The 15,273-nt window shown below is 39.5% G+C and overlaps 1 protein-coding gene across 1 annotated transcript in view; it reads left to right on the top strand.

Moving 5' to 3' along the window:
* The window catches only part of SF3B3 (splicing factor 3b subunit 3), a 47,262-nt gene that overhangs the window by 14,139 nt on the left and 17,850 nt on the right, over positions 1 to 15,273 (top strand). The window contains exons 9-11 of the mRNA XM_032611978.1: positions 4,502 to 4,667; positions 6,711 to 6,806; positions 9,966 to 10,038. Of these exons, the coding sequence (XP_032467869.1) occupies positions 4,502 to 4,667; positions 6,711 to 6,806; positions 9,966 to 10,038 (335 nt within the window). The remainder of the gene's footprint in view (positions 1 to 4,501; positions 4,668 to 6,710; positions 6,807 to 9,965; positions 10,039 to 15,273) is intronic.

Raw genomic sequence — 15,273 nt, 5'->3', positions numbered from 1 at the left:
CTCGATTTTGCTGTTCTCTACAACTTTCAGTTGAACGCCAAGTTGTTTTTACTTCTGTATCCCTTTTTTTTTGGTGTTAGTCTGAACTAGTTCCCTAGTTTGCTTATTGCAGTTCATTGTCTTTCCTGTAAAACTCGGCCTTTATAGAGTCATCTCATTAAGCATACAAGACACAACCCTGATGAAATTTCCTCATCCCGTGTTACAGTCTCTGATGGCTTTTCTTTGACAAATGGCTTAAGTCTGAACCCTAGCGTTGAATTCAAGACCAGTATTGAAGACTCCAAATTGCTTATGAGATAAGCTGCCATGGTCTTGCTTTCTAGTTCAGGTTTTGCCAGTATGTGGTAAAGTGTGTGCAGATCACTTACCTAATGCTATTTCTTCGTAATGAAAATGAAGGTGTTGTTTAGAATTCTGCAATTCTATTCCAATTTTGCCTTGTCTCCAGTTCTCCCTTTCTTTAACTTGCCTTTTACTCTTCTTTATTGACTTTATTCCAGCTGTCATTTTATTACTCCTTTTCCCAGTTTATATACCTCTTTTGATGCATTTTTCATTTAGCCTGTTATTATGACTATTTTCATCCATTTCTAATTTTTTAGTTTTTTTAACAAGGAATTTTCATTGTAGAAAAGTTTGGAAAGTTCATGTAAGCAAGTATGTCTCCTGTAATCCTTCCACCCAAAGATAACATTTTTTTTGTGTAGCCTTCCTGTGTGTGTATATATTTAAATGTTTCTACGGAATTGCAACTATGTACTATATATTGTTTTGTAACCTGTTTTTTTTATAGAGTAGTAAGTAATAAATATTTTTCTTTACCGATACGTACAGATCTTTTTTTGTTTTTGTTTTTGTTTTTTTTTTTTTTGCGGTACGCGGGCCTCTCACCGCTGTGGCCTCTCCCGCTGTGGAGCACAGGCTCCAGATGTGCAGGCTCAGCGGCCATGGCCCACAGGCCCAGCCGCTCCGCGGCATGTGGGATCCTCCCGGACCGGGGCACGAACCCTCGTTCCCTGCATCGGCAGGCGGACTCTCAACCACTGCACCACCAGGGAAGCCCTAGAGAAGACATTTTTAATGGCTACATAATATTTTATGGCTCTACCCCTTCTTGATGGATATTTAGGGTGTTTGTACTTCTGGTATTATAAACAGTGCTATAGGTTCTCTCACCTTCTGAGATGGCCCACACTCTGTCTGTGGAGTGTGTTTCTGTCTAAATAAATCCACTTCTTATCTATCAAAAAAAAAAAACAAAACCAACAGTGTTATAGTGAACGTTGTAGGTGTATCTTTGCATGTTAGCTGAATAAAGCCATAGTTTAAATTTCTATATGCGGGATAAAATTTTGATAGGGGATGCCAAATTGTACTTCAAAAGATGACATCAGTTTACATTCCCACAAATGGTGTGTGAAATCTTTTTTCTTTTCATTACATGCAAAAGGGAGAGTTAATAAGCTCTTAAAAATCATTGAGTAAAAATGAGCAGTTCAGTCAATAGAAAAATGGGTGCAGGATTTGAGCATGCCTTTCATAGTAAAAGAAATACTAGTGGTCTATAAGTGTAATATGTAAAAAGATTTTCAAGCTAATTCATAATTGAAGGAATGCCAATGAAAACAAGGTGTTGGGCTTCCCTGCTGGTCCAGTGGTTAAGACTCTGCCTTCCACTGCAGAGGACTTGGGTTTGATCCCTGGTCTGGGAAGTTCCACGTGCCTCAAGGTGTGGCCAAAAAAAAGAAAAAGAAAACCACTTTGTTTTTTCACCTAGCCGATTGGCAGACATTAAAAACTTAGATAATAACCTGTCTTGATAAGGCTGTGGGTGGAGTCAGTAGCTGCAGACATATAAGGTATTCTATTCTTACTCATTACCTTGTGCAGATAGTGTGTTTGCTGGGATTTACACATTCTAATTGTTAAGTCTTCTAAGTCTTTTTAGAAATAATACAGACAGTGATTCCTTTTGTTCTAAAGAATCATAGTGTACATTTGTTGAGCACTTGTCTGTATGTAACAGGCACTGTTCTAAACATTTTTCTTATATTGTTTCAGTTTGGGCTCCCCTGTAAGCAGAGCCCGAGACAAGGCTAGATTATTGGGAGGTAATTGCAGGAAGCAAGAGTGAGGGATCAGTGGGGAGAGATAGGGAAAAGAGGAAAAGCCTGTATTAAGGGCCCATTACTGAGGTTCCTGCTGTGGTCATTGGAAACTGGCTTCTGTCAAGATCTGCTGAGAAGCATGCAGAATGCCTTTGAAAATTGCCCACCTGGGGGTTAACAGCACCAGTTCCTCTCCCTCTTGGGTTGAAGGTTACCCCTGAGGGCATGAAGTCCCCTGTACATCCTGTTGCTCAGGCAGCTCCCAACGGGATAGATGTTCTGAGGGCAGAGAATAGAAAGACTACAGTGCACAGGTGGGATGCTTGTTAGAGTGAGATGGGTTTGAACTTGTGAGAAATTATCCATTACTGTTGCACCTGAAATCTGGAAGACATAAGAGTGGAGATTTGGGGCATCAGAAACGTGCTGTGGGTGTTAACTCATAAAGCAAACTTATTTATCAATCAGATACTTAATATAGCATTTACTGTGTTCTAAGTACTTTACAAATATTGATGCATAACATTCCCTGTAAGACAGTGCTGTTAACCCATTTATAGTAAGGGCACTGGGGTCACAGAGAATTTAAGAAATTTGATCACACAACTAAATCTAACTCAAAGCCAGACCACCTGGTTCCAAAGTTCCTGCTCTGAAGCACATTATAATCCCAGAAACTGTTTTATCGAGATTCAGCCGAAGCAACCTTTCTTGTGATGGAGGTAGTGAACCCAGCATGCTCTTGGTTATCTGTGAAAGTGTCTTTGATGGGTGATCTTTATCATCTGTATATGGACATCTTGCCTGAATAAGAAGTTTGTATTATTTAACTTTTTCTTTCTTTTCAGTGTGTTTGTAAATCATTCAAGGATAATAACCCTGTTTGCTTTTTCATAATTTAGCATAGAATCTGATGAGTTTACCAGAAGGTTATATGCTGAGATTTATTTGGCTAACATTTATTGAGTGTCTTATGTATTTCAGACCCCAATGTAATCATTTTATCTTGCTCCTAAAAAGCTACACTGGATTGTTCAAAGGGCTTTGTATTGAAGGTTTGGTATATGACTTAAAGAATAAATATGAAAAAAAAAAAAGAATAAATATGACCAGCAGTGTGATTTTATTTTAATTGAGCTGCTTCCCAAAAGTGTGCTCATTGCACACTCAGTTTATGATGGTATATTGTTACAGGTTATCTACTCCCAAATTGCTTTCCCTTTTTTATTTTTTTTTTTGTGGTTTGCCTTTGAATCAGTTTACAGACCCCCAGAGGACAGACAGGAGAAGGGCAAGATGATTTTGTTGCTTATTATCTCTGGATATGTTTATGTTTTGTTTCAGGAATAATAATACAGTATCTGCATACTTTTGTGAAATAACCAATTCTTGTTTTTTGTTACATTTGGCCTGGTGACTGGTTAAAATAAGAAGTGGTTATAGATTTTCTTTGGGTTTCATTTATCCATACTTCATTTTATTTGACAAAAACTGTGCTTACTAGGTGTGATGCAATGTTCTAAGTACTCATTGAATTCTTTAGGAAGGTACTATTCAATTTTATAAATGAGGCAACTGAGGCAAAGAGAGATTAAGTAATAATATGCAGCTAGTTAAGCGGCAGAGCTAGGATTCAGACCCAGGCACTCTAGTGGAAGTCCAGTACTCTTTTTGTTGTTTTTTTTTGCTGTACGCGGGCCTCTCACTGTTGTGGCCTCTCCCATTGCGGAGCACAGGCACCAGACGCGCAGACTCAGCAGCCATGGCTCACAGGCCCAGCCACTCCGTGGCATGTGGGATCTTCCCGGACCAGGGCATGAACCCGTGTCCCCTGCGTTGGCAGGCGGACTCTCAACCACTGCGCCATCAGGGAAGCCCAAGTCCAGTACTCTTAACCACTGTGATGCTAAGGTCCTGCCACTTTACCGGTTTGAATTCAGTAGTCTTAATTTCTTTATCCCTCTTTTTAAAGAAAAAGAAAACCCCAGTCAGATAAGCAGAGATCTCAAACTATAGATGCTGACTCAATATTAAAGTGATTTATGAGCATTATGTTGATGGCAAACATCTTCAGACAGAAAATATTTTTTAAATGCTATTTGCTTTCTTCCTTCCAGTTTTATTGAGATATAATTGACATAGCACTGTATAAGTTTAAGGTGTTGCAGCATAATGATTTGGCTTACATACATTATGAAATGATTATCACAGTTCATCTCATTTGGTACAACATTGAAGAAGTAGGAAAAAAAATTTTTTCCCTTGTGTTGAGTACTCTTAGGATTTACTCTCGACAACTTTCATGTATAACATATAGCAGTGTTAATTATATTTATCATGTTGTACATCAGACAGAAAATATTTTAACTAAAGTCTTTGCTTCTCTCTAGTTACTTATATCAAATTGCACATCTTGGAGATGATGATGAAGAACCTGAGTTTTCATCTGCCATGCCTCTGGAAGAAGGAGATACATTCTTTTTTCAGCCAAGACCACTCAAAAACCTTGTGCTGGTTGATGAGTTGGACAGCCTCTCTCCCATTTTGTTTTGCCAGGTGAGGATCTTTCCAGTCACTCCATAATGAACAGTGCTAGCCAACTGTTTCTGAATCTGAATGAGTTTAAAGTTTTAAATCCAATTAAATTAAGGTCTAGTTTAAGAGGTTCATCAGCATATCTGTGGTATTGCCAGAGTATAAGGGTGAAGCACCTAAAGGTAGTTGGGTAATTAAAAACCATTACATAAATCCTTGGGCTTAAAAAAATTTTTTTTAAATGATAAAAGTCATGTTTTATAAAAATTCAGACTGTACAAAAGATAAAAAGTAAAAGTGCAATCCCCAGTCTTTTCAACCCTCTATTCCACCGAGGCTGTGCCATTAATAGCTTCCTGTGATTGCTTTCAGACATTTTCTCTGCATCTATAAGCATTTGTGTGTTACACTTTTCTTTTTAATGTAAATATGCTCATATCCTTTACAGTATTCTGAAGTAGACCTTTATCACTTAACAGTCTGTGAATATCTATATCTCATTTTAACAGTCACTTCCTCCGTAAAGTACTCCAGAGACACTGGGATCAGTCAGTAACAGAACCTTTTTGGGAACCCAAGGTGGCCCAAGATGGGAACTGTGTCTCTCACTACTGGCACTCAAGTGTGGCAGAAATTTTACCATGCTGTTGCATCCTGGATTCCTGGGGTTCCAGTGACCATTAGGCAGCACCCTACCCTGTCTAGATGATTACACTTTTAGTGGAAGAGTTTTGCTCACTGTGCCAGGGACACACAGTCAGTATTCAGGCACTCTTCCTGGTAAAAGTAGCAGTTTGAAGTTAACTGCTTTTGTTCTTTCTTTTTGAGAAAGGGTTACTCCTGAGGGCAATAGAAAATAAGTATGAATAATTCCTAATTGGATTTTTACTGATTTTTTTTTTTTCTGCTTTCATTGGAATTTGAGGAGATAATTGTGTAAATAGTTTATAGGTCAAGAATAAAATTAACAGGAAGTTCAGGTATCTGTAGCAGGGCTATAAGCATTTTTTGCCATGTGTCTCTTTACTAGCCTAGTGAGGCTTCTGGATCCCCTCTGTGAATAATATTTTTAAATGCATATAGTAATAAACATATGATAGCCAAGAGAGCAAATTATTTTTTAAATTGTGAAAAATTAGTATATGTGCTTCTGTAATGGGCTTAAAATAACAAGATAGTGCATTTAAAATAGGTAAGTTAATTTTTTAAAGAAGTCAGTGTGAAGGTTATATACACTCACAACCATGTTACAGTAGGCTGCTCTGCCTTACAGTCAAGAATTTTCATTTGAATTGTACAGTTTGACAAAACTACAATACAAATAACTTCTTTCCACATGTTGATCAACAAATATTTGTACTGGAAAGCAGCTCGATATCTAGGGTGACTAGTAAAAGAACACATGGCTTCCCCGTTTGGTGGCAAACAGCCAGGTGCAGAGTTACTCCGTAATTGGTCAGATACATCATAGGAACGTCTGTAGTAGATAGGGCAGCTGTGGTCATGTGCGTTCTAACAGCGGATCTAGTAAATGTAATTTTGAAATAGTGATAAGGGAAATGATATTTGGAGGTGTCTATAAACTTTAATATTGGTGACAAAGTCACAGATAAAGATAATTAATTCATTGTCTATATTTTTGGTTGGAAGGAAATGCTGAGATTTCAGTTTGAGGTTATATAACAATTTCACTGATTGTAAAAAATATTTTGTTAACTCAAGAACTGATACACGTGGGACTTCCCTGGTGGTCCAGTGGTTAAGACTCCACGCTTCCACTACAAGGGGCACAGGTTTGATACCTGGCCAAGGAACTAAGATCCCACATGCCACGCAGCATGGCAAGAAAAAAAAAAAAAGAACAAGCTTTTTTGGTTGGTAAAACTTGCTGCTTCAAACTGTTTGCTTTTTGGAACATTGGGTCTTTTCCACTCTGTGCCCCCAGGACCAGTAGCAGTATTTAAGTCTAATAAACTAAAAAGTGGTTTGTCGCCCTGAGAACAATCAGGGTTGGGTACGGAAAAGTAGCAGAAGTAGACATTTTTTTCCCCTTTCTCTGTGCAGATAGCTGACCTGGCCAATGAAGACACTCCACAGCTATATGTGGCCTGTGGTAGGGGACCGAGGTCATCTCTGAGGGTCTTAAGGCATGGACTTGAGGTAAGATTGGAATTTCTAGATCATATGCAGGGTTTGGAGGAAAGCATTGACAAAGCAGCCTAAGGCTTTATTCTGATGAGATCAAAGTGAAAGAAAAATGTTTTCTTTCTCCCCATTTCCATAAAGTTTAGAGTTTAAATTTCTTATCCTTTAACATGTTAGCACAGCAAGCACATTTTAAAAATTTGGCAAATAGGAATCAAAGGGGAGAAACACGTCTGTTAGTTCCAGGTTCAGTCGCCATTACGTGGAGGTTAGGAAATCTGCATGGCACATTTTACTCCGTTTCCTTTTAGTGTTGGTCTTTTTCGTAGCTTTTAGATACTTATATTTTTAACTATGTTAGTATTGTGTATATATTTTTGTATCTTACTACATTCCTGATTACTGTGTGCTCTTATGTCATTATTTTTAGTTTTATTTATTTTTTGTTGTTGTTGTACGCGGGCCTCTCCCTGTTGTGGCCTCTCCCGTTGCAGAGCACAGGCTCCGGACGCACAGGCCCAGCGGCCATGGCTCACGGGCCCAGCCGCTCCCCGGCATGCGGGACATGACAGGGAAGCCCTGTCATGTCATTTTTAATGTTTTTGCAATATATTTCCACAGTGGGTAGATTAGAATTTATTTAATGAATCCTTTACTTTTTAATATAATTCATTTTTTATACGACAGGTTCTTATTGTATATCTGTTTTATACATATTAGTGTATATAGGTCAATCCCAATCTCCCAATTCATCCCTCCACCCTCCCACCTCCCGCAATGAATCCTTTATTGTTGGACTTTTTAGGTGATATGAATACTCAAAATTACCTTCTCAAATCCCACACCCTCTTCTCACCATGGTTCTAGTGTTGATGGCTTTTAGCAAGTACACTGGACTTGATTTTGTTAGGAGTAAAATAAAGCTTTTTCTGACACTTTGCTCTTAGAGGTTGTGGTTGAGCAGGCTCCAGGCTCTTAGAGTCCCACTGCCTGTTTTTGGAAAGTTTTATTGGAACACAGGGAAGATGACCTTGGTTTTGAATTCTGGCTCTACTACTTAATAGTTATTACTAAGCTTTATAGGACCCGCCTTAAAGGATTGTTGTGTGAATTAAATGAGAATGTGTATGAAGCACTTAGCTCAAGTTCTGGCATATAGTAACTGTTCAATAAATGTTAGCTATTAATATTGTAGTTTCAGAGAATTCAAAAAATTTTGACTGCCAAAATATTCATCAGGTCACCAAATTTTCGATGACTTGAACCCAATTTAGACCAGTAGTTCTTTTTTTTTTTTTTTTTTTTTTTGCGGTACACGGGCCTCTCACTGCTGTGGCCTCTCCCGTTGCGGAGTACAGGCTCTGGACGTGCAGACCCAGCGGCCATGGCCCACGGGCCCAGCCACTCCGCGGCATGTGAAATCTTCCCGGACTGGGGCACAAACCCGCGCCTCCTGCATCGGCAGGTGGACACTCAACCACTGCGCCACCAGGGAAGCCCTAGACCAGTAGTTCTTGATTAGTTAGTTACTGCTAATTGGATCCTATCGAGCATCTGATTAAAGCAAGCGCTCAACACAAAAAATACATATATGCATTAACAGAAAATTTTGTGTACCGTGTAAGAGTTAAAGGACCCAATTAAGAATCATTGTTTGTGAGTCATCTGCTTCCTCCTAATTTTTTCTAATTATATTAAAAAAAATTATGTTATATAAAATTATTTTTAAATTGTTGGACGTTTCTTTTTTCCTGTATATCTATTTGTTGAACCTTGTTGTCTAGCTAGATTATGGTCTCAGTTGAACACGGTCACTGTCAGATATTACATTTGGTGTATAGAGTGTGGTATACCTGACATTTACGTTTTATTGATGGTGAAGTTTTCCAAGATTCTCCTGTACCACGATCAGGTATTCCTGCTATTATCACGTCAGTAAACCAACAAAAGGGTAATGTCTTTCATATATATACTAGCGTTCTTCCTATAAGATGTAGTTCCACTGTACAGTATAATAGGCTGCCTAATTTTTTATTTCTAGGTCATTTAAAAAACACTTAATAAAATTTTTATTTTTGAATGGTTTTAGATTTACAGAAAAATTGCAAGGATATTACAGACAGTTAATATATAACCCACACCTAGCTTTCTCCTCTAGATCATTTTGAGTTCATCTTAGTATTGCATTTACTCTCATTTGAAAGCCTATAGGACATTCAGAGGATTCTTGACTCTGACCTTAAGGAGCATAAGAACCTAGTAGGAAGGACAAAACAATTCCTCAGATCACTTTTTAGGTAAGTGTCCTAAGAGGTGGTGATTGTGATTCCTGTGAGAACTTATGAGGAAGAGATGACTGCCAGCCAAGAGAATAAGGGAAGATTTTTCCTAAAGAATGTGGCATTTGAATTGTTCTGTGAAGGGAGATGGAATTTGGCCTTGAGGGAACAAAGAAAAGAAATGGGGGGCTTCCCTGGCGGTGCAGTGGTTAAGAATCTGCCTGCCAATGCAGGGGACACGGGTCCGAGCCCCGGTCTGGGAAGATCCCACATGCCGCAGAACAACTAAGCCCGTGTGCCACAACTACTGAGCCTGCGCACCAGAGCCCGCGAGCCACAACTACTGAGCCCACATGCCACAGCTACTGAAGCCCCCGTGCCTAGAGCCTGTGCTCCGTAACAAGAGAAGCCGCCGCAGTGAGAAGCCCAAGCACCACAACGAAGAGTAGCCCCTGCTCGCCACGACTAGAAAAAGCCCGCGTGCAGCAACGAAGACCCAACGCAGCCAAAAATAAAACGAATACAATAAAATCAATTAAATAAATACGTTTTCAAAAAAGAAAGAAATGGGATGCTAACTTAGATGGACTGTTTCATTCCCACGTGCTCACTTTGAGGAGGACGCAGGCATGTTATACCCAAAGGAAGTGTTTGGTCTTGGCTGCAACAACTGTCCTAGATGTTCCATCACTTCTTGCTGAAGTCTATTATGGGAATTGCCAGTGCCTCTAGCGTTTTGGTTCTTACATTCTTTTTGACTAGATGGCTCCAGTGTTTTAATCAAGTATGCAGTGTGAGCACTGCTATGTTGGGACTGTACTATCTAGTGTAGTTGTAAGCAAGGGGCTGAGTTTCATGCTCAATGGATCTGTGGTTTGTCTCCTCTCCCTGTCAGGTATCAGAAATGGCTGTCTCAGAGTTACCCGGTAACCCCAATGCTGTCTGGACAGTGCGTCGGCACATTGAAGGTAAGCAGCCCTTTCCCAACAGTCAAAATGAGGGTCTGGGTGCCACTGACAATAGAAGGCTTAAGAGATTGCATTTATAATGCTTCTATATCACATCATCTAGCACCATATACTAGAAACTTCTTCTGACTCAACACCATGTTTTTGAGGCTCTCCCAATCAGGGTGCCTTCACTTACTACTTTTTGTACACATGGGTAAGGGGAGCATAGGGTGGCTGTTAATATTCAGTACATATACACTTGAGTATCATAGATAGAGCTGTCGTATGTTGTGTTCTTTGACTGTATTCATCTTTAAGATACTCTTTCCATTTGTGTGAGGAGTATTGTGTAAGGGAAAGTTTTTGCTTCTTTTTTCTTCAACGATGTTTTCTCTCTTATTGTGCTGAAATCACAGTGAAATTAAAGTTATTATTCTGGGTATTAAGAGATTGGTAAAGTTTGTTAATGCTCAATAGGTATAGTAGTTGTGTTTAAGGAAAGCAGAGGTTGATTGAATGGAATCAGAATTTTAGAGTGAGTAGAAAAGAAGGGATGGAGGAAAGAGGAAGTCTGAGCTCCAGAATAAAAATGGTCACCTCATCCTAAAAAATTGAAAGTTATGCGAAAATTCATTTTGGTGCAATAGCAGGAAAGTCTTGTGACAACTGAATTTCATTCCCTTAGAGATGAAACTCAATTCTCATTTTCCCTTTGATTCTTTGGGATCGTAGGTCATTTCTATTCCTAGACCTCATTTTCCTCTTGTTCCCTCAGGAATGTGGAACTGGCCAATATACAAAGCTTTTTAAAGAAAACAGCTGGAAATCTTCCTGCTATTTAGATGTTTTGGTTGTATGGAACAAATTTAAGGGAGCTGGGAAATGTGGAGGACGGAAATCTCGTTTCTTTTAATAGAGTACACATTTTAGTGGATTTTGTCTCATGTAAGCATTGGAATCCAATCTGAGTTGAGTAGAAAGAAAAAAAAAGTGAATAGGAAATTAGTAGGTTCATTTTAGCTGAAAAGGTAATTATTGGATGATTGGTTTTGAAAGATTTCCCCATTTTGTGTAATGTCTTCATAAAGAAACTGGTCACTGTTGATGTTCACCTTTAGCTTGGTGGCAGATTGGCTGGTTGATATTTAGGCTCTTGAAAACATTTCCCAGACTGTTTGAATTAGAAAGAGCCTTTGAGATAAAACCTAGTTTGCTCCTCTTTTTTTGTTTGTTTTTGTTTTCACTTATTAAACTTTACTGTAAAATCAATTTAGATTTGCAGGAAAGTTAACCCCTCATTTTTATGAAGAAGGCCGAAAATCACAGGCATTGACTATCCCAAGATAGGGCACCTAGGTAATAGAGACTGAAAGCAGTGTCTCCCGAATCTCAATCCAGTGTTCATTTGACTAACCCTATAGTGAGTTTGGGTCATGCTGGTTTTCTAGGATAAGTTCAGTATTCTCATCCTGCTACCTTGTAGTTAAGATAGGACTCTACTCTCAGGGCATGTACCATCTAAAAAAGAAGGTAAATATAAAAAACTGTTGTGGGCTTCCCTGATGGCACAGTGGTTGAGAGTCCGCCTGCCGATGCAGGGTACATGGGTTCGTGCCCCGGTCCAGGAGGATCCCACATGCCGTGGAGCGGCTGGGCCCGTGAGCCATGGCCGCTGGGCCTGCACGTCCGGAGCCTGTGCTCTGCAACGGGAGAGGCCACAACAGTGATAGGCCCGCGTACCGCAATAAAAACCAAAACCAAAACAGAAAACTGTTGTGTGTTCAGATGTGATGAAAGGCACAAGCATGTTGCCAGGAGGGGTTAGAGAAGAGGGAACAGGCATGTGTTTGAGAATCAGGAAAGGCTTTTGGGGTAAGTTAGATAAGTTCGTGATCTGTGGTATGTTGCATGATAGAACTTGTACCTGAAAAGTTTTGTCCTCTAGATACCAAAATCTAGGAAATGATTACATCCTGATAAATTTTACTCTTTAGAAACTATAATTTGGGTGATCACCCACAAAACAGGTCAAGTTCTCTCTGTTCATTCTCTTTCCAGATACCCTAAGTTACTATTCCACATGTCCACACATGCTGCAGTCTTCCAGGCAACTACTAACCTTGGCTGGTACTTGGTGATGCACACTACCAATACCAAGCCTTTTTTTCTCTTCCACAGGTGGCTGGTGAAGGTGCTGATCACCACAGGTGTGTACCTTGTACCTATTGCTAGGGTCTACTATGGGGTCTTAGAGATTACCCAGGGAGAGGGACCTGCACAAAATATTGAGGCTGCCCTGGTAGCATCTTTCAGAGGGTAACTTTGCAGTTGGCTCTCCATGTGCAGTGTTAGTGGTGCACACCCATCTGCCTGTATGTTAAATAGTCTGAGGCAGGAATCACTTTCTCCTACAGAATATAGAACATTTGATTAATTTGCCTCTCATTAAGCTAAAAGAGGCTGTGGCTAGAAAATCTTAACTTCATACTCTCTCTTGATGTTTTTGTAATGTTCCACATGTACTGACTGAAAGATTAGGTCCTGGAGAAAGCCCCCCTTTTTCTCTTGAGTATAATCAAGACTGTGCTGAGGCAAGACAAGCACTGAGTAGTCTGAGTATAGAGTGAGAGTGAGACATTGGAGGCCTAAATCATCTGGATGGTCACTCACTTTTCCCTTTGGAGTAGTGAGCTGTTTTTTGAGCCTGAGATACTAAGGCAGGGGAAAGAAGAAGAAAGCATTCCCTCTTCTGTGGGCTGCTTCCGTATTGCTCAGACAGATAGAAGTCCTTTTTAACTGAGACAAAGATGCGTTCTCATATCCTAATAGATTCTTCACTGAGGTTTGAACTAATGGTCATTTATATGAAATTTGAAACCTCTGGAAGAAGGCAACATAGATTTCATAGTTCATAGTCATTTATCTTGACTGAAGCTTGATTTTTGTTCTGAAGTCCACCTTTTAACCTATAACCTGCCTAGGACACAAGAGCAGCTTATCTGTTTCTGGTCTTCCTGGCCGTAGAATGGAAAGGGTAGAAGTTACAGTGTGCTTAGTATTTACAGGGTAGTGGATATTTTGAGGAAATCCGTGATGTAAAGGAGCTTTCAGATGTCAGTCATTGCTTTACTCCTTGTTGAACTGCCCAGCAAACATAAGACCCTATTTAAGTCCACCCAGCATCTCTTTATTTTTATACCTGAGCAGTCTGGGGCCTTGGGTCAGAGGAAGGATAAGGGGCCCAGGCAGTCCTTTTTCCCTCACTCCCCTCATTCTCTGCATGTAAGTTATAAATGTGTGGTTTCTTTTCTGGAAGCCCACCTTTTCCCTTGACTGAAGAAAGAGGCTGAAATCCTGACCAGTTTGAGCCATTTTTGTTTGGCTTTAATTTGCTCTGGCACAGCTTTTAAAATACAAGGTTTCAGTGTTGAGAACATGGGAAAGGACACGATATTTATATAATGTTAAAATTAAGCAATTCCTGTTACTTTTACATACCAGAAATTTCCAGTTCAAAAACTGAGAGCTGGAGCAAAGCTTCCAAGCTTGGTGTTGTGTGGAGAGTGAAGATGGTTTTGTTGTGCGCTATTAAGGCATCCATTTCAGAGACAACCACGTCCACACTCCATGTTTTATGATGGCGAACAGTGCGGTCTTCTTACAAAGCCATTTTATAAGGTGTCCCCAGGCATGCGATACGTGTTGACAGTTATAGTAAAGTAATCTAAAACCAATTATCTGCTTGTTCAGTGTTATACCTTATGATGGAACCCTTGCTCTGGATTCCTGGTGTAGCCATTAGATTATACCCATTGGGAAAGATCTTTGATCCTTGCCTTTCAGCCACTCATTCAGTGCACACGTATTATTAACTGAAGCAACAGTTTTGCAGAATAGTACTTACCCTTACTATGAGGCATCCTCATAAATTATATTTATTTCTATATATTTGTATTTTAAAATGCTGATTGCAGTCCACAAAATTGATTTTATGTCCTGCTAATAGGTCAGAATGCTACTATAGGTTATACCAATAATACATTTTCATCTGGCCCCTTTTTCTGTAAAGAGCACTGATTCTGCTGAACTCATTGAGTAATCTTAGTTCAGCTGAATGACCCTTGGAGCACTCAATCCATACTGTGTCCTTGATGTGAGTGGGGTGGATCAGGCCTATGGTATTGAGCTCTGACAGGGACTCAGGCAAGCAGGATCCTTCAGCTGCTTCTGCTATGAGTGAGGCAGCCACTCTAATTTAGTACCTTGTCTGCTTGTCATTCTATCCCTTGTTTGCCTGATTTCTGTGTGAAGGGGACAAGAAGAGGGGAATTGATATAGAAAATTCAAATGTAAAGTAGGAAAATCTCAATTCATCTCAAAAAAATGAACATACATTTATTCACCATTTATCAAGCTTTATGCCAAACATTGTGCTGGATGTGGGAGATACATACAGAAGTTGTTTTATGTTGTAGGGTGGAATGTGTAGGAAGTAGACAGCTTTTAACTGTGGGATCTGTGTGAGAAACTTTTGGGGTTGCCTGTATACCTCTGACCTCCTTGAAAAACTTGGTGTTTGTTTATCCAAGTGCATTTTATTAAATGAAAAGCAAGTTCTAATAGGATTGCTCATGACCATCGAATGGTTATATTTTTAAATGTGAAAAACTAGAGAGTTCAAGGGCTGACAATATAAACTACCACCACCACCCACCCCCTCCCTGGTTATCCAGTGTTCTTACATCATTCCTTTCGGGACATCCTAGGATTCTCAGTTTCCAACCCTAGAATGTCTTAGTCTCATGGAGGCTTAAGTAATCACTATTTTATTCATTAGGTCTTGTGTTCTCACATAAGATACTTTTGGAAGAAGATGGGGACCTTCCTTGGTTATAGGGAGTTATCTCTTAAGAATGGATTGTGATTGGCATCTGAAACTCTAGCTTCAGTACATATAAATATTGTATACAAAATTTCCTCTTGCTTTGTTCTCTCGCATTTTTCTAGCAAATGTCTCAAGAAAATATTAATTTTCAAAGGTATTAGATGTGGGCATGTCTACTTTATGTACTGTTTAGCCATTTAAGGAAGCAAAGTATATCTGTAGGCTGTTATGACCTTTAATTATCTTTTGGATCATCCTGTGCTGTTTGCCACATGACTGTGTGTGATGACTACACATAGAAGAAGTGCCTTGGAAAGTTTCTGAAGAGAATGCTTAGTGTGTCTCATTTGGCTTTGTAACTAATGAGT

Source organism: Phocoena sinus, chromosome 19, assembly GCF_008692025.1.
Source record: "Phocoena sinus isolate mPhoSin1 chromosome 19, mPhoSin1.pri, whole genome shotgun sequence".
In the NCBI taxonomy this organism is placed as follows: domain Eukaryota; kingdom Metazoa; phylum Chordata; class Mammalia; order Artiodactyla; family Phocoenidae; genus Phocoena; species Phocoena sinus.
This window is presented reverse-complemented; position numbering and strand designations above follow the sequence as displayed.